Consider the following 26,283-nt stretch of genomic DNA (forward strand, 5'->3'; position numbering starts at 1 on the left):
TCTGCATGAGGCCTCTAGAGCATCAAAACCACATTGTAAGGTATGCTTACCCACTTGTTCTGCACTATGCATCAAATCCTGCAACTCCTTCAAGTCAGGTTGTTCAGGCTGTGACATTTTACTTTTCAATTGTGATAACAAAAACTGCTGATATTTTAGCATATGAAACTGACAGTTTAAGGCCCTCATGGATAAGGTAGCCGAGGTATATACCTTTTTTCCCCACCTTTCTAAGGCTCTGGAATCTCTCTCGGAAGGCAAAGGATTTTTAGCAATGGAGGCCTTAACTTCCTTGGGGCCCTGTGAGATGGTTTCTGGGTCAGCAGCATGGCTTTTGTATAGAAATTGGTGTGAGTCAGGGACCCTGTAGTACCCCCGTCAGGCTTAACTGGAGCTGGAGGTAGAGAGTCCGGGTTAAGGCAGGCCTCCGAGTAAACATCATCTAGGATGTCCAAGACAGGAGGTATAGCCAGAGGCCTGTGCTGAGGAAGCAAGAGAAATTCCCTGAGCCTTTTTTTGGAATCAGAATAATCCTGGCCTTCCCAGTGGAAGTGTTCCCTTAAAGTATGCAAAGTTTCCCCAAATGAGTAATCCTCAGGGGGGGATACAGAAGGAATGGACTCCTCCGCATCAGAGTCTTCAAAAGGGGAGTAAGAATGTTCCTGATCATCAGAGTGCTCTGAAATAATGGAGCCCTGATCAGAAGAGGGGGAATCTTCCTCCACTCTAGGCCTTTTGTCCGGAGGGGGCTGAGAACCTCTGATAAGAGTAATTAAATCCTCAGCCATTTTAAGCATCTGTTTCTTAGGCATGGGGCCTGGAGATGAGCCCTGTGTTGCTGGTCTCTTAGAGTGCATGGTTGCTTTAGACTTTGTGAAAGCCTTGATGGAGAAAGAAGAGGAAGGTCTGAAGACACCTTGAGTGGAGGTGGACCTGTCCACATTCTGAGTTTTAACGCCAAGAGTGGCTTCGGTATCTGTAGTCGGGGTGTGAGCCGAGGAGCCTGCGACCTCGGGTACAGGAGACACCGTCAAAGACAGGTCATCGGTAGGTAGGGGCTGCGTAGGCGCCTCACTGAGAACCGGACCACGTGTAGTCGGCTTTGGCGTGGTGTCGGTAGAAGCCGCGGACCTCGCGTGTCGGTCCTTGTCTTTGCGTTTTTTAGACAAAACCGGAGTCGGAGTATCCGACGGCATAGTATAGTTAAATGCTTTTCCAAAATAATGCTAGGCGAACTCCGCCCGACGCTTAATAGTGCGTTTGTTGAATGTAGCACAAAAGCGACAGGCCGAGACTTCGTGGTCTGGGCCTAAACAAGGTATACAGAGGGAATGGAAATCCTTATGCGGTATTTGCTTCCCACAAGAAATACAATTATTAACTTTGTCTGACATCGGTCTGAGGCAAGAAAAGGTTCCCCAACGGGGTACTTAGCTTTTAAGAAGACTTCGGTTTCCAAATTTTCGTAATCTCAGGAGCTGGCCGACCGGCACTTGCGAACTGCTTCTGCTTTGGGCACCGCGCGGCAAGAAAGACTGAAGAAAATGGCGTCGGCTGGTTCTTTTATACCCCTGTCGCACTGACGTCAGGGAAGAAGCGACGACAACCGACACCAGACCTAGACTTTGAAATTCGGCCGACCGAGGACCCGCCTGACGGCAGGAGAACCCATCTGTTATGACTGCAGCTGTATGCACGATGAACATCGTAAGGGTGGAGGAGTAGCACTTCTGTTTAAAAATGGACTAAAAATCTCTGCACAACCTTCCAACCCACTAAAAGATGTTAAAGCTGAGATCCTTACCTCTAAACTACAACTTAACCCTAATAAATCTATCTATATCATCTGTATCTACCTACCCCCTGGCAATAACTACACTACAATTGAGAATATCCTAAGTTGGATATCTTCTTCCTACCCACAAGAAACAATCATTTTAGGAGACTATAACTGTGATTGGTCCTCTATCAATACAAATAATCCTTCATCTGATATTAATCTTCATGGCTTTACTCAGCTAATCAATAATCCCACAAGAATCAATAAACCCAATAACAAAGAAAGTATTTTAGATTGGATACTTATTAACAAACAGCAACAAACATATACAACAGGAACTTTGCCTGATGATGTAAGTGATCATTCCTTAACTTATATCAAAAGACAAAAGAGTGACATTAATTACACCCTTACCTACAGGGTTTCACGTAGCAAGAAACACTTCAACCCATTATTATTCCAAAATGAACTAAAAGCCTGTAAATAGAATCTTCTAAAAACCCTAACCCTTGAAGATGCTATTGCATATTTCAATACCAAATTCCTATCAATCCTTGACCAACATGCTCCAAAACGATCTATCAGAGTTAAATCTAAACCTGCCCCCTGGCTGTCCAAAGAGACAAGACAAAAAATACTACTTAGGAATAAATCTTGGGCTAAATGGAGAAATACAAAAACTACTTCAGACCAACAAGCCTTTAGACAGTTAAGAAATAGCACTAAAAAGCTGTTTTTATAGATAAAAAGAACTACTACTGTAAACTACAGCAAACTCATCATAACAACCCCAAAAGGTTCTGGTCAACCTTAAATTCGCTCCTACACCCAGGCCACTCTAATACACCTTCACCTTCAGGGGCCAAAAAGAATACCTCACATCAAACTGCCAATGCCTTTAACTCCTTTTTCACAGATACCATTAATTCACTAGCAAGTCATCTCACAATAGACAAATCTAACCTTCCCATTGGTACATCTACTAATCTCCCTATATTCCAACTACAACCCATCTCTACTTCCTACATCCTAAAACTCATCCAAAAACTCAAACCTTGTACCCCATCTGCAGATCAGTTACCATCTGAATACCTTCAAAAAGCAGCTGAAGGAGTTGCTTATCCCATATCCCTCCTTATAAATAGAACCATCAATGAAGGAACCATCCCTGCTATCTGGAAAATTTCCCACATAATCCCTTTACATAAAGGAGGTAGCTCAAATGACTATTCTAACTACAGGCCTATAGCACTCTTATCACCCTTAGCAAAAATTATGGAGAAATGTATTCATCATCAGTTAATGCACCACTTAACTCAATATAACTTACTAGCCAACTGTCAACATGGCTTTAGGCCATTTCATAGCACTACAACAGCTCTCCTATCTTTTACCGAGTGTATCAATAGAAACCGCAATAATAGTATTCTGTCATCAGCACTCTTTATAGACCTGTCAAAAGCCTTTGACATGGTAAACCACAATATGCTCATAAAAACACTTGAATCTCTCTCTCTAGATACCAAAGCTATTCAATGGTTCACTTCCTACCTTAATAACAGGCAACAGGCAGTTCTCTGGGATAATACACTTTCATCCCTTCTGCCAGTCTCTCTTGGAGTCCCACAGGATTCCATCCTAGGACCTCTCCTCTTCTCTTTATTCATAAATGACTTACATGTAGCAATACCTCAAGCTACATGTATTCAATATGCAGACGACTCAACACTCATATGTTCTGCTAACATCTCCTCTGAACTACAAACCCTAACACAGAATGTATTAAGCACAGTTGAGGCATGGTTCTTGAAACGCTGCCTCCTTTTGAATGCCTATAAAACCAAACTCATGCTCTTCAGGCCTAATATTAAGTCTCCCCTCATAGACTTCTCTATTACTTCCAACAATGGCACACATATAGCCCCTGACTCTACCACTAAGCTGTTAGGTATTATAATTGACAACAACCTCACTTTTGATAATCACATTAATAACACTATTAAAACCGTAAATATAAAACTCGGCTCCTTATATAGAATTAAAACCTTTTTAACTCCACAGGCCAAAATCACACTTGCTCACTCTCATCTTATTTCTACTCTTCTTTATGCTTCATCCATATACACTAACATAAAGAAAAATAACCTCACTAAACTAGCAAATGCATATAATAGCATTGCTAGATTTGCCACCGGAAACCCATTTAGAACTCACCACTGTCAGAATCTACAACAACTAGACTGGCTAGAACTAAAAAATACACTATTACTCTCCCAACTTACCTTTGTTCATAGGATATTTTACCAACCAAAAAATACCCCTATACTTTCTGACCTTATTTCTCCCTATTCTAACCTAAATTCTTTACGCTCCTCTAATAAACTTCTTGTGAAGTTAAGTAAGTCCAATAACATAGCAGGTGACTCGCTCTTCTCCAACACCATAGGTAAATACTGGAATCTTCTACCTACCACTCTAACTTCTACCTCGTCACCCTTCCTCTTTAAACAAAAGCTCAAACAACATCTAAAAACACTCTGGCTATGCCCATGTATCAATCCTGACTAATCTTATGATTCTACAAATTACTCTTCTCTTAATCACCCTCTCTTACCTCACTCTCCTTGAGTAGACATTCTCTAAAACACCCTTGTTAATTAGCCTCTCCTATGAATTAATATAGAACTCTCTATGGTTTATACTTACTTGATCAATTATACTCTTCATGAATCTTTTACTAAAGTATAACTCCCCTATCTTGTACTGTAAAGAAAATTAGAGTAAGTGTCCTTCCAAATATATATTTTCAACTTGTATAATCTAGATTAAACCTTATTTCTGTTTGTATTTTACTAACTACTTACATTCTTTATGTAAATGACTTGTTTGTATTAACTTCAATGTGGAGCTTTTCTCCCAGGGCTTCTGCTGAAAATGGAAATGTATCCAGTTGGACTAGCCCGGTAAACAAATGTAAAATAAAATAAATAAAATGCCATATCCTTGTTTCCAACTTATGAATTCAGGGATACATAAATCTTTTGTCTGATACCCAAGGTGCACAGCTGACTGACTGCTTAGTATATATGTGCTTGTGATGCTCTTTTGAAAATTGTACTGCTTTCTTCCAGGTTTTTGCATTGTGTGTAGCATTGATGCATGAGGTCTATTAGTTGATAGAGAACACATCTATTGACATAAGTCAGTGCCATCACATTTTGATGTGACTGCTGTAAAACTCACCCACCTTCTACTTAGGTACATCAGCAACTAACATTATGCAAGGATTGTCCAGACATTTGTTTTTAGCTATTTGTCTTCCTATTCCAGGTTGGACATCGGTGATGGTGCAGTGGTAGCATTGTTGCCTCACAGCAAGAGGTTCTCCCGTACGATTCTCGTCTGGAGTGCGGGGAGTGCCTTCTGTGTGGAGTCTGCATGTCTTCTCCGCGGTTGGGTGGGCATTCGAAAAACATGCGTAAATGGGCGTGCCTTTGTTGAAGGTTGAATGTCGAGCTGGCACCTTGGCGTTCATGAAAATCTACTGCCAATCATTAGCGAACCGGAGTTCCGCTGTGGCGACCCCTATCCGGGAAAAGCCGAAAGACAAACAACAACTTCCTATTCCAGGTTCAGCACTTACCTTGATAGTCTGGTAGCTAAAACAGTTTTAATTCAAGGTTGTGTCTGCGTAATACTAGCAGTACACAGCCACTACATGGGGAAATAAAGGCTGTGGGAGTTGCCTGGCATCAATTTTACTGTACGTAGGTGCATAGGATGAAAGTTGTACCCCCTTAAGTGGTGAGAATGTGTGCTATTGGCTGCCTCTTGGACAGGGCAAGGGCATATTATGCATGTGTATGTGTAACTACACCCACAGCGCCTGGTGGTTTCCCCCCTGACTCCTCTCCTGCACGTGGCTGAGGTGACCTTGCCAGTGGTGGAGGGATGTGTGCCTCTTCCACTTGATGTTCCTGTTGAAGCTGTTTTCTCAGGATAATATTTGTTGAAGCTGTTTTCTCAGGATAATATTGTAAAGGATAGCAAAGACAGTGAAAATTTCAATACAAGTACGGGGACTGTACTGCAGTGCTCCCCCTGATGTATCTATGCACTGGACCTGTGACTTCAGCAGCCCAAACACACACTCTATGATATTTCTTGTTAGTGTGTGTGTCTCATTATAGCATTCTTCGGTGGGTGGGTGTGCATTTCTGATGGGCATCATCAGCCATGGTTCAAGTGCATGCCCTGCATCTCCCAGTAAATGACCTTGTGGGATATCCCCCCCAGAGAACCTCTGACAGAGTTGAGAGATGTGCCAGATATGGGAGTCATGGTAACTGCCACTGTTGCCGGCATACACATTTAGTATGACTCCCTTAGTGTTGCACACAACCTGGCAGTTAATGGAGTGGAAGCCCTTTCTGTTAATGCACACCCTTCCCTGTTCCCTAGCTGGTGCTTTGATTTCAATGTGCATGCAGTCTATGGCAATCAGGACTTCAGGGAAGTTTGCTACAGGGAGAAAATCTTGCATAGTTGTAGCTCTGTCCTTAGGTATACGGGGAAAATGTATGTCACTGGTATGTTGCAGCACAGCATTCAGGAATTGATAGAGGCCTGTGACAACCCAGCATATCTCCTGTTGGTCTCTGAAAGGTTCCTGTAGCTAATATTCTAAGTGCTACACATACCTTAGTTTCCACAGATAGTATATCTCTATCCATGCTATAGCACTCTACAATTTCCACCTCATGCAGGCCATGAAAAGTTAAATGGGGTCTAAACACCTTTCTCCTTCGTGGCTGAGGTCTATTAGCAGCCGCAGCAACACAGACTTGGGTCTGTTGCACATAACAGCAACAGCAGCCCCCTAACATTCTTTCTCTGTAGAGTAGTTTCCGTGGTTGTATTCCAACAGGTTTGGGAATTTCAAGCAAGAAGCTGCACTGAATGTACACAATTGCTTTATAGCTTACTGAATAGCTCCTCCATCTTGGATTGGTTGATTACACACAATTCAGCTGCTTATGTTGTAATTAGCATGCCACAATATTTACTACGTTTGTGTGGCTCTACACAGTGTATAGATCTACTTACTGAATACAAATTGGCACTCTACTGTGTGTACATCACAGTTTAGCGAGCCATGTAGGCTTTATTGAATCTGCACCTTGGTCTTTCCCACTAAGTTTGCCTAGACTTGCCATGTTTAGGGGGAAGGGCCAAGATTTGGAACAGTAGTTCCTGTTATATCTGGGACTAAGAGACAAAACATTTATTGCTAGATTTATTTTGTTTCCCCTTTTATGCATTCTCTCAAACAATTTTGATACTGTGGCTCCAAAAAAAACCTCCTTGTTCAGTGGGGCATCAAAGAGATCCACTTTAACCTAGGCAGAGAGAGGTCATGTTGTTAGCCAGACATGTATCTGCGTAACTGATCCCAGGCAGCCATCCTGCATGATGCATCAAGAGCATCACAGCTACATTTTAGTGAGTGCCTGGACTCCTGGGGAGAGGCATTATGCAAGTCCTGGATGTGGTTCTGAAGGCTCTAGTTGTGTACCCCCTGTGCCTTGGATTTAATTTGTTCCTGTACTGACTCAAAGTATCTCTGCATGTGGACCTTGCAATTGACACCCCTCATAGCCAGGGTAGCTAAAGTATAATTCTTTTTACAAAAGCAGACAGTTTTCACCTTACCCTGTAATTCTGTAGGAGATTCTTGGATACATGCCCAGGAGCAATCTTAGCAGAATCCATTGACACCACTAATGGATCTGTCACTGGATTTTTGTAAGGTGCTTATGTGATTCTAACATCCTGCAAAAGTGATCTGGCTTCCTAGGAGCAGGGCAGAGAATCAGGCTATAGACATATGTCCTCAAAACAAATCATCCAAGGCTACGGAACTGACAAATGTCTAGGGTTGGGAAGGTTCATAACCTCTCTAAAATGAGTCTGAGCCTTGGAGAACTTACTAGACTCTCAACTTGATGCTTCCTTCATCGTGTGAAGGATGTCATCAAATGATAGTTCCTCGGGGGGTAAAGGTAAAGCTGAGGATAAGGTGTTATCAGAATGATAATCTTCAAAGGTTTGATGGTGAAGATGTTTCTCCTCATCTTCTAATTCCAAGGAATCTTAATCTCCCTGGAAAAAGTGTTTTTTTTTATTTTCCAAGCAGAAGCTCCTGGTTAAGATCCTTTGAAGGGTGGGCGGTCTGGTCTTCTTGAAATTCATAAGGTTCTGAGCCAATCTGACCAAGTTCTGTGGAGAGACTTGGGAAGAAAAATGCAATGGGCTGAAACAGCAGTGGCTTGGGCAAACATAAAGGCCTCTTAGGTTTGGAAGCCTGAGGTTTAGGGGAAATTAAGGCTTCACTTCACAGACAGGTAGGCACCCATGACTTCAGTCTGGTTCCCTGGGATTTCCTCCCTAACAAAAAACAACAGTATACTGCCTTCACCATCTGTCACCATCTCACAGACATTGGAAGCCATAGCCTACCATGATGGATGTAAACTAAGAGTCTTAATCAAACTGGACTACAGAGGGGTCATTCCAGAGGACTTTGGCCTAGAAGGACCAGGGGGCTGCAAAGGTGCCTCACCCACATTGGTGACGTTATACTCAGTCCAGAGTCTGGACTCATAAATGTCCTTGGAATCCCTGACATCCCTCTTCTTCAGGCATTTTTCCTTATGCTTTTTTGGAAGAAGTGTCTGGGAACCAGCAGACACAGAAACATGCAATGGACCTGGCTTACTAGAATACTGGGGTAGACTCCATGTGTAACTCAAGAGACTCGATCCTACATCTGATGGTTTTGGAACTGAACCTCACACACAACTGGTGATTAGCAATGTTTTGCAGAGGGCCTAGACAAAACAAGCAGTGTGAATGAAAATCTTTGTGGGGAATCCGATTACCACAAACTGTTTTGAACATGAACAAGAAAAAATGCCCCCCAGGCTGACTAATGGACTGACAGTGTAAGATACCAGCAATGTTGACCATTGTACTAGACAGCAAGGAAGAATTGAAGCTGGTTCCGTCTGACGTCCATTTTATACCCCAACGTTTGGTCCGAATGGACATCTGCCAACTGGGGAATGATGAAAGACTGGTACTCAGGATGTCTGTGGGCTCCTGCATGGCAGAAAGTCCCAAGAATTAGTACTGCAACATTGACAATGACAAACATCTGGTGACACATTCTTTCAATAAGATAATGCTACATGTGGTAGAAATTTCAAAACAAAAGTAACACTGCAAAAAAATTCAAATGTATACCTTTGTCACAATAAAGCCAAATCCAGTCATGTTTTCCTGTTGAAATTCAAAGCCAATTTAAGAAAATGGTCTACTTTCTTTTTGAGAAATAGATAAAAATCTAGTAGCAAAAAAAAAACAGCATCACTTTTATTTTTGTTTTGATGGGTGTTTATGTCTTGCAATCCAAGATAAAATCCTAGTAAGGACTTTCTGAAGTGCTTTAATATACAGCATTAGTAACATTCACATATGTGCAATATCATATTTAAAAAACAAGCAGTAAACGGCCCATTACCTTCAAAGGAGTAAACTCCATAGTCTTCCTGATGGCACATCACTACATGTCAAAAAGTACTGGCCTGCATAACAAGCAATGCAAAATGCAAACTGTAGGCACAGCTGACATTAAATATGCATTTCTTTCCATACTTCAGCAGGTTAAAGGAACACTACGGGAAAATAATTCAAAAATATATATTTTTTCATTTTTCCTTAAGTCTGTCTCTTTGCAAACCTGTATGTACCACAATGAAGTAGTAAATACTAATTTTATTCTGTTTATACCCCTGACTGCCCTCCTGGGGGCAGACATTCTGATGAGAATTAGTTCTGTACTAAAAGAAAATCTAGCCCATAATACACTGCAAGTCCACTGTATTTAAGATTTTAGTGCCCATAGCTGTACTGTTACAGTACTGTTCCATTCACTTAGAATGGAAGAACTGAGCTGACAATCTGTTTTTCAGAGGCCTCAGTAAGAGTATAATTCACTGTCATGCAGTGCTTCTTATAGCAATAACCCACGCCTGGGTGTGGGTAATGCTAAATTTACCCACGGTTGGCGTGGTTTGGTCCCGAGGGCGAATTGCTTATTTTAAAACTGTCTCGCTATGTTAAACTCATTTAACATAGCGAGACACTAAAAAAAGCAACGGAGATCTTGCTTTCTCCGTTGCTTTTTTTTAAAACACTGTCTCGCTATGTTAAATGGGTTTAACATATGAGACAGTTTAAAATAAGCAACGGAGATCTCCGTTGCTTATTTTAAAGCTGTCTCGCCATGTTAAACCCATTTAACATAGCGAGACAGTTTAAAACGAAGTTATACTAATGGAAAAAAGTCCGGGCGACCGGACCTTTTTCCATTAGTATAACTCGATTTACAACGGGCACGCTGGCCAATCAGCGTGCACGTTTTGGGGGGGTCATGGTATAATACAAATGTTTTTCATGCTGATGTGTTACACATTCTATGAAAAAAGCTTCTATAAATAGTGTCTCTTTGCTGAGATTTCAGCCTTTCTTTAGGCATTTAACTTTGATATGCCTCAGTTTCTTCTACAGTTACTCCTCCCATATACCAACCCCCTGCTAGCAAGAGTATCACATTTCCTGGCCTGCAAGGTTCAGCTATTTAGTCAGCTTTGCATGACAATACACATCAAACAGATTTGCTTGCTGTCTGCCTGGTGTGCCAGTTAAAAGTGTTCCCTCATCTCTCTTACTCCTATCATGTTGAATAGCACTTTTTGTCTGAATACAAGAAAGATTTTCACAGGCTATGTGTTGTCTAAGTACAAGAAAGTTTTCACAAGCTGTGTGTGTTACTTTCTGAATGCTGAAAATATCTAGGTGGATATATTTGTTACCTTAGCTACCTTTTTATAGCAACTGAAATAATCGGTTCTCTTTCTGCATACATAAACATTATGGATCTTGCTGTAAATGGTCAAACAACAAGTTGTCACAGTCAAGGCTTTAATGACAAAACAAAAACTGATCCCTCACTGTGTCACATGCCATGGGTAGTTCTAAGTTTTAAATAATGTTTCTCCTAATTTCAAAGAGAAGGACTGCAACTGCCTTTGGCAGACTTCTCCTACAACAGATCCTTACAACTCTTATATCTTATAAAAGACAAAGACATCCCACAATGGCACATTTTGTGATATCAGCATATCCAACATGGGAACATAAACAGATGTGAATGAAGAGGTAACCATTTGAAATGTCGAGACCCACTAGAGTGAGTCCCAAAACATGGAGACTGAATCGCCGAAAGACTGGATTTACATATACTAAGTCTGAGATACCATTTATTAGAAAATTCCATTTTTCCATGGTATGACTATCTTGGAGTTGGTATATATAAGTTCGGGGGTGTGGGGATGAAGGGGGGTCTTGCCCCCCATGCAAAAAGAAGTTTAAAGAAGAGCTATTTTCAAAATTCGCTCTTCTCCCAAGTTTTCTTTTTTTTTTTGGCTTGTCGCCACTCGGCATTTTGACTGCCAAAATTTCAACAGGGAGCTAAATGAAGGTCATGTTTATATTTTAATGTTTAATGTCTCCACTTACTGTTAAGCACATTCATGGCTTTCATGTAAGTAAAACCTTGCTTTGATGGCTGTTCTCAACAGAAAGCATAAGCACTATTTTGGATTTAATTTTGTCTTGGGTATGACATATGAAGAAGGTGGTACAGTGGTGCAGTGACTAGCAGTGCTGCCTCATAGCAAGAAGTACTCATTCATTTCTTGGCTAGTGTGCATTCTGTATGGACTTTGCAACTCTCCCTGTGTTCCCATGGGTTTTCCCCAAGTACTCCATTTTCCCCCTATTCCCCAAATATTGGTGAACTGGCAAATCTACATTGTCTATATGCGTGTGTGTGTGTGTGTGTGTGTGTGTGTGTGTGTGTGTGTGTGTGTGTGCGTGTGTAAGGTGTGGCAGTTGACTTCCTTTCTCTATTTATGTAGGAACCCATGTAGATGGCAGTGGTGCTCATGGTGTCACAACAGCTGACAGATGTGACGTGACAATACTGGATGAAGGGGTGACATAAGACACATACAATCTCAATTAAATAATATGTTAACATGTCTTCATTACAAAATATTAAAACCTGTCAAGAGTTATACAGCTAATTATTTTAATGCATTTGGTCCACAATTCAGTATAATTTTATGACCCTACATCAAGAGTGAAACTGCTAAAAATGGTCATTCCTCCAAAATAGTTTTTCAGAAAACAGAAACTGAAATAGTTAATAGTCCCAGAAACAATAGAATTAGAGCAGGCTACATACCAGGACCCAATGACAAAAGTACAAATAGTGTTCAAATTCACAGAAGCATTCCCAGTAGGAGTGGGTGTATATCAGGGGTCAGCTCTGAGCTCACTGATGTTCATACTAATGAGGGACTACATTAGCAAACAGGTTGGAGGAGACAGATTAACAAAGCTGCTGTATGCACACGATGTGGCATTACTAAACAGACTCTGAACAAGAACTATAGTAACTGATCGCAGAATGGAATGCAAAACCAAAGGCAAATCTGATAACATTTAGTATAAACATGACAGCTGTCATGGCAGCAAAGCTGAGAATAGAGATTTAAGGGAAAATAGTGGAACAGATTAACAGCTTCAAGTATCAGGAATGGCTAGCTGAGGAAAAGGGAAGTCTGAATGAGGAAGTCAATGCTAGAATCAGAGGTGTTGCAGCCAACTGGCAGAGTACTGTATGAAAGAAGAATTTCAAAGGTGAAAAGTAAGGTGTACAAAACAGTGGTACTCCCAATACTTCTGTATGGTACAGAAGCTTAGGCAGTGAAGACAGAACAATTGAGGAAGCCGGAGATGATCTAAAACAATGAGTAAAAAGGTCACACAGAAAAAACAATCGGTTAAAAACAAAAAGAAAAATCTAGCAAGGCTAGACTTTCCACTTTGTGATTCCTTAAACCTCTTGTATTAGAGGCACATGGGATATATGCAAATTACCCTTTAAGGACATCAGATGTTTCAGCTAAATGGCAATTCTGAACGTCCATGACTTTTTTTCTTTTAAGTCTATTTTGGGCAATTTCGGGCCATAAATTTATTTATTTTATTTATTTTACATTTGTTGATCAGGAGAAGTCCGACTGAGCTAAAAATAGCCCTTTTCAGCAGTGGCCCGGGGGAGGGGAGGAGCCCCAAAAGAAAAAATAAACCAATATTATACAATACAATGTTATAAAATACAATGTAAGGAGTGTCAGAAGCATGATACAAAAAGGATGACAGAGTCAATTGTTGATCAAACATTAGCATCATTATTAACAAGCAAGCAATTAAATTGTCCACAAACAGACTTAAAAGAAAAAAGTCATGGACATTCAGAACTGCCATTTAGCTGAAACACCTAATGTCCTTAAAGGGTAATTTGTATACATCCCATGTCAACTCTAATACAAGAGGTTTAAGGAATCACATAGTGGAAAGTCTAGCCTTGCTAGATTTTTTTTAAGCTAGAGATGATAGAAATGAAGGAACTGAGATGGGCATAAGATGCACACTGTGGGACAGATGAAGAAATAAGGACATAAAAGCAGAAGCTAAATTAACATCAATTGCAAAAGTTAAAATAGAACAGATTATGGTGATTTGGGCTCGTGTGCAGGAATGCAGACTACAATCTGGTGAAGAAAATTTGAAAGAGAAAGGAAGAAGGAAAGAGGAAATGAGGATGTTTGGCAAAGAGATGGATGGATTGCTTGAAAAAAGACCTGAGACAGTCAGGCATGAACATCAAAGAAGATAGGAAAGTGTCAATGAACTGAGAAAAATGGTGACAACTGTCTTGACACCCTGACCCATGTAGAAAAAGGGAAAAGGGGGTTGCTGATGATGAGGATAAGGACAAGGAGGAACTTCCTTTCTGTGATGACAAATAATCTGGTCAACTGTAGTTTACAAAATGTCTGCATGATACGTTTCAGATCAAACTAGTACTAGTGTCAAAGTTACATAGATATGTTTTTCACTTTTAATACAGATTCTTATCTTTCGTGGTCTTCGGTATGTTTATTTCAATCATCTTATATCCCAACCTCAAGAATTAAACAGAAAGAACAACATACCTGGTGGCTCTACAAAACAACAAGAGTTATCTTCAGGTACTGTAGTTAATATAAACTAACAAAGGTGATGTAAAACAATGAGTATATGTGGCTTCATCAGTTATTACATGCAAAAATTGGGTGACAAGGAATGTAATACTGATACTAAGGAGAAATAATTATAAGAATCCATTTACTCACTCTCTGTTAAGCTGTTCAATCCAGAGCAAAGCTTTCAGGGGAACCAGGGACTATTCCAGCACTTAGGAGGTAAAAACCTTCACTCTAACCCTGATCTGAGTATCAGTGCATCACAGGGTGCACACACACACAGACACACACACACACACACACACACACACACACACACACACACACACACACACACACACACAAGCACATGTACATCTATAGGCAATTTGCAGAAATGTTAATTCATCTTTGATACATCTTAAGGATCTGGGAGAATAAACACACTCCAGTAAAACCCCACAACAATGCAGGAGGCTGTGCAGACTGCACAGCCAAAACCTGCAAAACCAACTGAGTATTGATGAATAAAACAACAGATTTCATTAGCCACCAAGCACTGATATGAAGATAGAGCTACTTTACTTAACTAATGAATAATTCAAACATATTAAATCTTTTCGCACTAAAATCTACCAACTGAAACTAGACTTTTGGAGAATTAAAGCACTCTAGTTTTTAAAAAGGGCAACAATAACTGGTACTGATGGGAAACATTTTTGGGATGTATCTCACTAAATATATCAAACAATTAGAAGGACCCCAATGGTTCTAAACTAAAAGGATCACAGGCCTAAAGTCCCTGCGCTACCAAGAGAAGCTGGAAGCTCTATCCCTTTATTCAGTGTTTTATACAAATTTGAGGTCAGATCTTTGTCCTGCTTATCATGTCATTAGAGACCAGATTGTCCTTGACCTCCTTTTTCTCTGCAAATCCAGTATCTCCACGTATACTAGAGTCAGGGACCTAAATCTTCACCAACAGATAAATGAACGTAGTGAAGGGCCAGGTTTATAGCCCAGCATTTAACAAACCTCTGGAATAAACTTCCCCTGCATGTTAATCAGTGTGATTCACTATCTTCCTTTAAATATAAACTCGATGACTGGATGAGTATTCACAAATTTGCTTTAGGATTGATTGGTATAGTCCTCCTGTAAAAAAGAAATGCAGCCTGAGGGAGGCTACTGGAAAGGTAAGAGCAAGGATGATCATGAGACTCAGTGGCCTTGGAATATGTATGAATCCATAAATCTAAGACTAACCTTTTTAAATAAGGAGAATAAGAAGCCTCAGGAGGGTCTGTATGTTCTGAGTCATCAGAGGAATCATCTGTGGATACTGGCTCAGGGGGCTCTGCTCTAGGCCTCTTTTCTGGAGGGGGGAGAGAGGCCCTGTCTGGATGAGGCTGGGCTCCACGAATTAAAGAGATGAGATCCTCAGCCAAAGAAAGCATATGGGAGCTGGTGCTGGGCCTGTGAAAGGGGGGCTTGGCAGGCACAGATTTTGATGCTTTGGCTGCTTTAGCCCTGGCAAAGGCCTTAATAGACATAGCTGGTGGAGGCCTAGCAGCTCCACGTGCAGGGGTTGAAATATCCAGGGGAATGGTGTCTGATAAATCCTGTGAAACCGCAACAGAAGGTTGGATTTCAGAAGCCGTTTCTACCAGGTTAGAAGAGGCCTCGGTAGAAGGCATGTTATCTGCTGAAGAAATAACCGCTTGCTCGGTTTCGGCCGAAACCGAGACACTCGTGGTTTGCTTAACCGCGGTTTCGGCCGAAACCGCGGACCGCGAGTGTCGGTCCTTTTCTTTGCTTTTGGTTATTTGCGTAGTCGGAGGATCCGACGGCATAATGTAGGCAAAATCGGAGCCGAAAATCTGTTCAGCAAAGTCCGAACGACGTCTAAGCGTCCGCCGGTTAAAAGAAGCACAGGCTAGACAAGCTGCTACGTCGTGGTCTGGGCCTAAACAATGTATGAAATAGGAGTGGAAATCTTTATGAGGTATTTGTTTCCCACAAGATAAACAGTTATTAACTTTCTCTGACATCGGCTGAGGCAAGAAAGAGTCCCCAACGGGGTACTTAGCTTTATAGAAGTCTTTGAAGTAGTATTCGGTAGTAGTAATCTCTGGATCTGACCGACCGGCACTTGCGAACAGCTTCTGCTTCGGGCGCCACACGGCAAGAAAGACTGAGGAAAATGGCGTCGGCTGATGCCTTTATACCCGAATAACTGCCGCAATGACGTCGGGTGGAGTGCGACACCAGCCGAAGCCAGACCCAGACTTTGGAATCCGGCCGACCGAAGGGCTGCCTGACGACAGGACAACCCATTTGTAAAGACTGCAGATGCATCCTTGAAGGACATCTTCCCAGTCATAATACAGCAATTATGGGGTTGTGATGTTTCAGGAAAAGGGGTATGTAGGTGGAAGCCAGGAGGCTCAGAGGCCTTTGCCACATGATTAACATTTGCTACAATATAGTTTCCTTTTGAAAGTAAAATTTTCAACATGCTTTGACATTTGAAAAATCATCAGTTTTGACTCTCTAGACTTTTAATTGCTAATTTTCAGAGGTTTCAGCACTGATTACAAAGTGTGTCAATGTTTTATAGGACAGTAAAATCTAGGAATAAAGGAAGATAACTGCTTTTAAATCTTTGGTAAGCCACAGCTGTAATATACTTCGTAACATAGGCACTAAGTCATGAAAGTACACTGTAAGGTTACAACAGGCACTCATAAAGAGGGTGGAAGGAGTGAAAGAGACGGGTTATGCATAAAGACTGGAGTATTTGAATCTGCACCCTGTTTCATACAGAAAAACAAAGTTTGAACAAAAACATACCAGAAATCAAGTAAAATGAAACCTTTATCTTAAAGACTTTAATTCCTTATTTACTTTTGCTGATTAAATTAGTTGCACTAGGCATGAAGACTAGCTTCAGGATAGACCCCAAGATGATATTTACATGGTTAAGGGGAAATTTGGAAAGAACACTAGAAAAAGTTCCCTTCTCACCAGAGAGCAGATTAGAGGGTCTTGTCAAATCTACATAGCCAGTGAAGAAAGAGAAAGCAGATGCAAAAAACAAAAGTTAATCCAGTAGAAATTGAACTGGTGCAGGTGGATAATAAAATGTCCATATCAGACTCACAGAGGTCGACTGTCATGAACTGGATGGTACAGAAGTACTTCTCCCGGTATCAGCAAGCAAAATCAGGCACTGTAACAGCTTATAAAATCTGCATAACAGTAGAAATACTTCTGGATTTGCGTTGTACAGTTTAAGCACATTAAAGTCCAGAAATTAGGTTTACTGCTGTGAATACTAATACTATGACGTCTGTTCTGGTTGTGAATGTTGCTGGTGAGCAGATGTTGTTACACCTTGCAGTAGAGATTTCTTCGAAATGCACTTTGTGACATAATGCTACACAGATAAGGAATACAGGATCTAAAGAATCTGAGACAGGCATTTCATCTGCAACATGTTAAGAAAAACCATGGAGTTTCTCATTGAAGACATGCACACCTTAATTCACATAGGGAATGAAAACAGTTTCTTCAGTATTAAGTTTAAGACAGGACACCATTTGGAGAAGTTCTGTACCTAGCACCCTGTTGCTAAAAGACATCCTGTATGAGAGGCATGATGTATTCCCACTAACAAGGAGGAGAAGGTGTCATCAGAATCAGAAGCTTCAAAGGTCTGATGGGAAAGATGTTCCTCCTCAAGGTTTCTACTCAAGGAATTGTTATTACAAATTACAACATTGTCAGCTGTTGCCAACGTGACAAAAACTAAATGATTTTGGGGAGTGGGAAGCAGGAGATGTTTTTCATTGTGACAGAAATGACAAATGCATGCTTAAAATATTACTAAGACACTGACAACAGTATCTGCATGTGTGTGTGTGTTTGTGTGTGTGTGTGTGTGTGTGTGTGTGTGTGTGTGTGTGTGTGTGTGTGTGTGTGTGTGTGTGTGTGTGTGTGTATGTGTGTATGTATGTGTGTGTGTGTGTGTGTGTGTGTGTGTGTGTGTGTGTGTGTGTGTGTGTGTGTGTGTGTGTGTGTGTGTGTGTGTGTGTGTGTGTGTGTGTGTGTGTGTGTGTGTATATATACGTGACAGCCTATGCAATGTTACACAGGTGGAGCTACTACTTATTAAATTAATAAGTGTGATTTATCTACTTATTTGCATGGTGATAAGATGGAATAGCCCTCTCAGTTATGCCCTAAAACAGTATGATGTACTTCATGTGAAACAAGGGGCCATTTTATGAGAACTACTTAAAACATGTATTTAATACACAAGACAATTTGGAAATTATTGAGGCCATAGGAAATGTACTTAGTCCTGCATGTCAAGTACAAAGAGGACAGTACGGACAGGTGACAGGGACAAGTTTCTGCTTAAAGCAGGAAGCCCTATCCTTTCTGAAAGAACTTCAAGTAAATTAACCAGAAATAGTAAGTGTAAAGCTCAGGGTATCCATAATTCTGTGGAAGGGGGACAAAGGTTTGAGGAAAATGTTGCTGAAGAAGACAGTTGGCTGGGTGATAAATACAAGACAGGGGAATGAAAGGCCTAGAAAGAGTGCAGAGTAACAAGGAAAAAAGAATTTGCAAGTCAGATCTGCACCCTCCTTAAAACATGTTATGGATTATATTGGTACAATACATGTTAATGGCATGAGGGGATACTGTCACGGAATTGTTAGAGAACTAGCTAATTCTCTTTCTAATAGCAGACAGATCAGGAGAAAAACTCTGAGGTGCAACAGACTGGTTTCACTTACTGGTCTGTAAGTGAGGGCACACAGACAGGTGTGACAATTCTGGTGAGAGAGAGGTTAGGCAGTAAAGTATTAAGAACATTGACAATAAAAGCAGGTAGAGACTTATAGCACTGGGACAAATAAAGGCTTTGGTATATGTCTTTCTTATGTATATATATTTACTAGGGATGGTGGGGGAAGCAATGAATTCTATAGGTCATGAAGAGTTTTACTGCACAACTCAAAGGATGGTACGTGGTTGGTATTTAATTGTGCTTTCAAAGGCATGAGGGAAGGAACACCAGAAGGATGGAAAACACCAGAGAAAGATAAGAAAGGGTCAACAAGTAAATGTTCCGACATATCCTAGCTCTGTCCACCTCTGAGTTATTCATACACAAAACACAAGGGTCAAAAGTCTACCATGGAAATGTTAGATTAGGCTTACTAAGATCCTCATAGATCACAGATCAACAACCTAGTAAGCACCTATGACCCTATCATTTCTACAAATATTTTCACAAATATTTTAAGGTAGGAAAGATGTTGAATCAAATACTTAAAGAGAGGCAAAAATGCTATGAAGAAAGACTAAATTTTTGTGTCACCTGATTGGGAGACTAGTGACACCAAGACAGGCTTTCTCTTTTCTGACCATGTGTACCTTTCCACTGTCACTGATTTGGCTCAAAACTTGCCTCTGTCTTTCCTAATCCCTCCTAAAACTGGTGACTTTGACAGAAAATGTGGTGGATTGCACAATAAATAGACAATAATTAGAGGTGTAGGCTTCTTTTACTTCAAAAAATGCATATTAATTCACCTTCTCTTATTTGGTCAATAATGCAAGTTAATAGTACTAATATTTTAAAAAGCTTCCCTGGCTGTCCCTAATCATTTAAGATTTGTTCTTGATTCTGGAGGTTAAGAGGTTGAGAGCTATGGCAGTTATAGTCCTTAGTGTGAAGGGGTGGGAAGGTGCACATGCCCAGGTATACACAAAACTCCAGAAATCAGATATAGTAAGGATTTTATAGGAACACTGCTATATTATGCCATTGCTATACATATACTAACATTTATTTTCTCTTGCACCAATAACTATACTACTATAAGATCAGTATTCTTTCTGAACCATCGACACAAATGTGTAATCATTAATGATGCAACTGCTTTTTAAATTGTAAACATTATTACACTTACAACCATGCAACTATATTTAACAAGAATATGACTGTATTTGCTATTGTAATGTTCCAATTGTGAAATATTTTTGTTCAACAATGCAACTGTTTTTCTAGTACTAAAAATGCACCTGTGTTAACAGCAATATCATTGTATAACCTATTATAAATGTATTGTAGTACGTGGAGTTCAGTGATTATGCTCTGATATCTGGAAAAAGATAAATCAGTTAAGCACTACAGTGGTGCGAGACCCAACCTTAACAGATGTTAAGCACCAAATACTTAAGTTGTTAAGGTCGGGTCCCATTCTAGGCAATAAAATTTGCCAGTGGCAGAGTAAAAGATCTGGTTCTGTTTGCTGTCCATACTGATGAGTCCATTCCTCTTACATACTTAGAAAGTAGCTAGAATAACAGGATATGTGTTTGCCTGTGTTTTCTCTGCAGGATACAAATTCTGTAACTGAAGTGTGTCACTATTACATGACTTCAGTCCTGTATGATTTGTCTGAAAACTATAAGCTTTATGAAGAACAAAACAAACAAGGCAAAAATCTGGACAGTTTAGAAGCATGGCAAGGTGAGTGTAACAATAAAGGACTGAGTGTTAAACTCCCTTTCTGACAGCACTCGCTAAGTGGCTGAGTGCATTATGGCTTTGAAAGCTGGCAAAACACTTTTTCTTTTTTTACTGTAACTAGCAGTACATGGAGCAGATAAAGCTCCTTGTACTACAAAGAATTATGATTGGGTCCCCAATCATAACGGCAAATTAAATGTTTGAGACATGAATGTCAAGATTCACCTCAAGCAAATTTCTTGGCATCCATGACTCAGACACATAATAAACACATAAGCCACCCGCTCATAAGTCTCTGTGTTCCACTCTGACTGCTGTCAGACACTGGAGCTTTCCCCCCATGTTTCCACTGAAAAAAGGGGAAAAGGGGTATTTGAGTAGTCTCAGATGGCCTATTCCAGTAAACAAAGGAAATAGATTAGAATAAGCAACATTTTAGATCAGCTGTAGAATGACCGCAGAAATGGCCAAAATTTTTATGTTTTTGTGGTGGATGTATTTAAAATTAAGGACATGGCAGGAAGTGACACATATGGTGAGATTATACAGAAGAGATGTGTGACATTCATGCAATGCTATACAAAGGGAAAGAGGTCGGTGGATACAGTTATGTAGAAGAGATTTAAGACATTGCAATGGCTGGCCCCATAATTTACAGGGAAAGAGACCTGACTGTGCAAAGACAACCAAAGTTTGATTATCACCTCAAATGCACAGAAGCCAGCCGGGGAGGGTGAGGAATGAATATGCACTATGTACTTATCTCTCTCTGTAGTGGATGGGAAAGGGGTATTACTTAGGGGAGCATCTGTTGCCAATGTATTTCTAGTGTAGACACGACAGCTGTTGTAGGCCACATGCTTATAAATGGGCAGATCTCTCTGAAGGACTACATCACCCAGGGGAATGACTATGACATATCCAGTCTGTGCTCATTGGATACCCTCACCTTTAAAAAGCTAATGAAGGCAAGCAAGGGGACTTGAAGCATCTTTACTTTTGTCCTTTTCTCATGCCCTACCTTATAGTTCTCATGCCAGAAGCAGACAGCATCAACAAGGTGCTCTCCTATCTTACTGCGAGACTGAATTTGTCTTCACAGCTGACAATATTGTACATGATGGTTATGCAACAATGTCAAATGAGCAGCATTTAGCATTTCAGGGTATGAACACCAAATGCCAGTGTGGTGAAATCCCATTTTTTCACCTGAACTGCAAGGCTTATATGACCTCCCCGAGGTAACAGGTTCATAGATAGGTACTAGGCTATTGGCCCTAGGGCCTATACAAGCCTAGCCAAAAAGGTACCCTGGCTTTCGCCTCCCAAGAAAATTATTTTCCTGTGCCCCTGTCAAGCAGAACCACAGAAGTGATCCCCAGGGTGAATTTTCTATTACCCATCCAATCATCAAGATTTTTCTTCAAGAGTGCTAATGAGGAGCTTTGTTTGACATAGACAGGTAGTCTGTTCCAGAGTATGGGAAGTCTCTGGGACAGAAATCTATCCCTCCAGCATGTTCTGTTTATTGTGGTGATAAGATTTAGGTCCCTAGAGCGTGTAGCTCAGAGGGATTGGGATTTCTTTAAGTGGAGCATGTCCAACAGCTCTGGGTTTGACATAGCTTTGTATGTTAGGCAGAGATCGCCTCTGAGTAGGCGATATGCGATGGAGTAAGGCTGGAGTTTTTTGAGACGGTCTGAGTAAGGCATATGTTTGAGGCCAGTAATCCTCTTTGTGAGGTATTTTTGCGGCCTTTCCAGTTGTTGTAGATGTCTTGTGAGGTACATACCAAAAGGGGCGTTGTACTCTATAATGGGTCTAATGAGTGATGAGTAGAGGGGAACAATGACCTCTCTTTTTCTGGACGAGAAACCTTTTGTGATGAGGTATGCCACATAGAAGGATTTCCTGACCATTGTGGCAATGTGATTATCAAAGGAGAGACTACTGTCCACCTGTGTCCCAAGGTCTCTTATCACACTTTCGGTGTTAAGTAGACTACCACCTATGTGGTAGTTCATGGGTACAAAGTTTTTACCAAAGGGGATGACAATGCAGTTTTTGGCATTGAGCTTGAGACCATGGTTTTGACACCAGGCATCTGTCTCAGTGAGGCCCTTTTGTAGATGTCCACATCGTTAGGAGTTTCGATAATGGCTCCTAGTTTGCAGTCATCTGCGAATTTAGTTAGCCAAAGACCTTCTGTGTTAGCCTGTACTTCAAAGAAGTAGATACCAAACAGGAGAGGACACAGGACTGAACCCTGTGGTACTCCACTTGTCACTGGTCTGAAGTCTGATTTGGAGTCTGCTACTTTCACAGTGTGGGCTCTGTCAGTAAGCCAGTTGGCAACCCATCTTGTGACATAGGGATTTATACCTAGTTTAGTGAGTTTATCTATAATTCCAGATTGGGGTATGGTGTTGAACGCCTTGGTGAGATCTAGATAGGCTGTGTGAACCACCTTACCCTCATCTATGGCTTTGGTCTATCAGGTTTAGGAGACAAGATCTGCCTTTTACAAACCCAAACTGTGTGGGGTCCAGAGTTTGGAGATCTCCAATGTCTTTGTTTATGAGCTCCAAGATGATACGTTCCATGGCCTTGCAGACCAGGCTCGTCAGGCTAATGGGGCGGTAGTTCCCGGGGTCTGTTGTGGCCCCCCCATTTGTGGAGTGGGATAACTGTCGCAGTGCGCCATTCAATGGGCACAAAGCCTGAGGTGAGGCTATGATTGAACATGGTACTTAGGTGGGGTGCCAGTTCATTCTGTAGTTCATGTAGAAGGCAGCCTGGGATGTTGTCAGGTCCCATGGATGCTGTGTTCTTGGCTTTGGAGAGTGAGGTTTTTAACTGTGCAGCCATGATTACAGGAATTTTGCATTCTTCCGGTATAAAGATGGGTCCTTTAGGGGACGAGAGAGGGGTAAAGTTAGCACTGAACCTATCTGCCAGGATGTTGGCAATATCAGTTGGTTCTGTATATTTAGTGTCATTGTGCTGTAACTCAGAGCAGATCTGAGTGTTGCCATTTAGATTCCTGACATAGCTATAGAATGCTTTGTGGATGTCTTTAGAATCAGTGGCGATTTTGTTTTCATAACTAGCTTTGGAGGATTTTTATGAGGGATCTCAGCTTCTTACTGAGGCTGACCAGGGAGTTCCTCCAATCGTGGAATTTTACTCTTTTTTGCAAAAGTTTCTTTCTTCTGTTGTAGAGTTTGTTTATGGCAGCAGACCATCATATTGGCTTCCTTTTTTTGGAGGATAGCATCTTGGTTCTGTTAGGGATAGCACGATCCATGCACTCGTGTAAGTGCTTATAAAGTGCATTTGTGTAGGATTCAGTAGTCGTACCTCTATTGTCCATCTGCATGGGTGTCGTAAAGTTTGCCACTTCTGTCTTAAGAAGCGTGAAGTTGGCTTTGGAGACATTTTTTAAGGTTGTTTTCCTAATGGGGGGTGGGAGCGGCATGTGGATGTCCAGGGTGATTAGCTTGTGGTCGGATCTGACAAACGAGCAGCTGACCTCTGGTGTGGAACACCAATCACCCATGTTGGGGATTACCAGGTCTAGGATATTGCTGCCCCTGGTGGGGGTGCATATAAGTTGATCCAAGGCGTTGGAATTGATGATTTCCAGAAAAGGTTGAGCAAAAGAGTTGGTACATGAGTACTTTTCCCAGTTAATGGTAGGGTACTTGAAATCACCCATTATTAGAGTGTTGGGCTGTACCTTAATATTTTCCAGTGTATCAAGAAAGAGGAGTGGGAATCCTGGGGCATGGTGGAGGGTCTGTAGCAAGCTACAATCTGGATTGCATTTTTGCCCAGACTTAGTTGAACTTGGATAATCTCGGATGCATTATGCTGAGCAACTAACCTGGAGGTATGGATATCCGTAATGAATATGGACACGCCTCCACCTTTAGTGTTTTGGTCCGGGTTTTTTGGCCGAAAGGTGTTGTATGAATTATAGCCTGGTAATGCAGGGGTGCTCTCTGGAGCTTTGAACCAGGTCTGTGTCACTGCACAGATGTCAATGTTCTCCATTTTAAGGAGTGCCTCGAGTGTGTGCATTTTGAGGTTTAGACTTCTAGCATCAAAAACATTTACAAGGCCTGAATACATGATAAAACAAAACTGGGTGAATCACACTTTTGATAATAATGAAAGTTAATTCAAGAGAAAATCTGCATTCCCTTGAGATGCAGTGACCTCAGAGTTTGTTATAATAATCAAGGGATGCAGAGGGCTGTGGAATACCTATGTAGGGTATTTGCTCTATCCTCATAAAATACACTTTTAAAACACTGCTAGAAACTGTTTCCCACTGGCTTCATCAATCACATTTTCTACAGCTAAAACCAAAGTCTTTCACAACACAGAACAGTGCTAAGTCACAGGCCCAATCTTTTTGTTTTTAAGAAACCACAGTCTGAGTACCATTGTGAAAAGTCAGAACAAGTGTAGCCAGAGAAGAACAGATGATTTCTACTCACATCTTCACATCTCAGATAAACTTCATTTATGCCATCAGCGACAGGAATAAGCAGCTTAATCCCAAATTTTCTTGCTGCTACGTTCACATCAGGTATGACATCACAACCTTTTAAATGAAAAATTAAAAAAAAAAAAAAAAAAAAAAAAAAACAGCATTAGAAACTGTAATTTTGTAGTTATGTGCCATAAACATGCAAAGTTTTTAGTTTTCAAAACTAATACATTCATCATTTTATTCCTTAAAAACTACATTACAAATGAGATAACATATTAATGCAACATATTCCAGAGAATTTACTAACAGGACCAAAGATAGAAGTTAACCAACACTTATTTTTTTAACTTTTCTGGTCAAGTTTTTCTTTATTTTTTAAACACCTTTATCAAATTATCACTTGCGACACAGGCAAACCTACATTTATATAAAAGTAAACAAACCATATTAACAAGTTCACATTTACAAACATTATACATCATATATATTCCTCTATACAATTACATAAACATTACATAAACTGTTCAGTTCCTGCCTTTTCTTGAACCTCATTACTCCTCTAAAACACTTTTCTGCATGTATTTTTCCATTTTCTCCATGTTATTTGCCCCTACACTATTCTAAAGATCCCATTTCCTTTTCTTTTATCTCTGTTACAATATTCACTACTTCAAGTATGGTTGGTTTATACTTTGATTTCCATTTTCTAGTAATTTGCTTTTTGGCAGCCTCCAGAATTAAACTTAACAAGGCCTTATGTGTCTAGGCTATTCGGATCCCAGCTGAAAAAAATCAATTTCTTAGTTATCACTCTACAACACTGCAATGGCTAAAACCTCATTATTTACATTCTGTTGAATCCTGCTTCACTAAACAGTCCCTTATTAAAATCTGGAGACATTGATTCCAGAATCTCGAAACATCAAAAAAAAAGCAATGAAATATATGAGAAGAGTAAGTATTTAACATTGGTCTTCTCCTTAAAACTTATTTTTTTGCAGAAGGCAAGCCCCTCTGCACCTCCTGATGTGGGTGGAAGCCACCCACACCCTCAACCTTAAATATACCCCCTCTGAGACTGCCTTACCTTGGAGAAAAGGGAATATTTCGAGAACTACCAATCTTGGAATTAGTATATATAAGTCAGTATTTTCAGTCACTCGATCTCCACATCTTGGAACTTGGCAATGCGAGTTCCAATACTTTAAATGGTTACCTCACTGAACTATGACAATGAGACTGAATTGTC

At 40.6% G+C, this 26,283-nt stretch overlaps 1 protein-coding gene across 1 annotated transcript in view; it reads right to left on the reverse strand.

The window, feature by feature from the left end:
* FERMT1 (FERM domain containing kindlin 1) overlaps positions 1–26,283 on the reverse strand; it is a 1,173,069-nt gene that overhangs the window by 457,494 nt on the left and 689,292 nt on the right. The window contains exon 11 of the mRNA XM_044056523.1: positions 25,039–25,145. Within this exon, the coding sequence (XP_043912458.1) occupies positions 25,039–25,145 (107 nt within the window). The remainder of the gene's footprint in view (positions 1–25,038; positions 25,146–26,283) is intronic.

Source organism: Protopterus annectens, chromosome 1.part2, assembly GCF_019279795.1.
Source record: "Protopterus annectens isolate FY-2018-M chromosome 1.part2, PAN1.0, whole genome shotgun sequence".
In the NCBI taxonomy this organism is placed as follows: Eukaryota; Metazoa; Chordata; order Ceratodontiformes; family Protopteridae; genus Protopterus; species Protopterus annectens.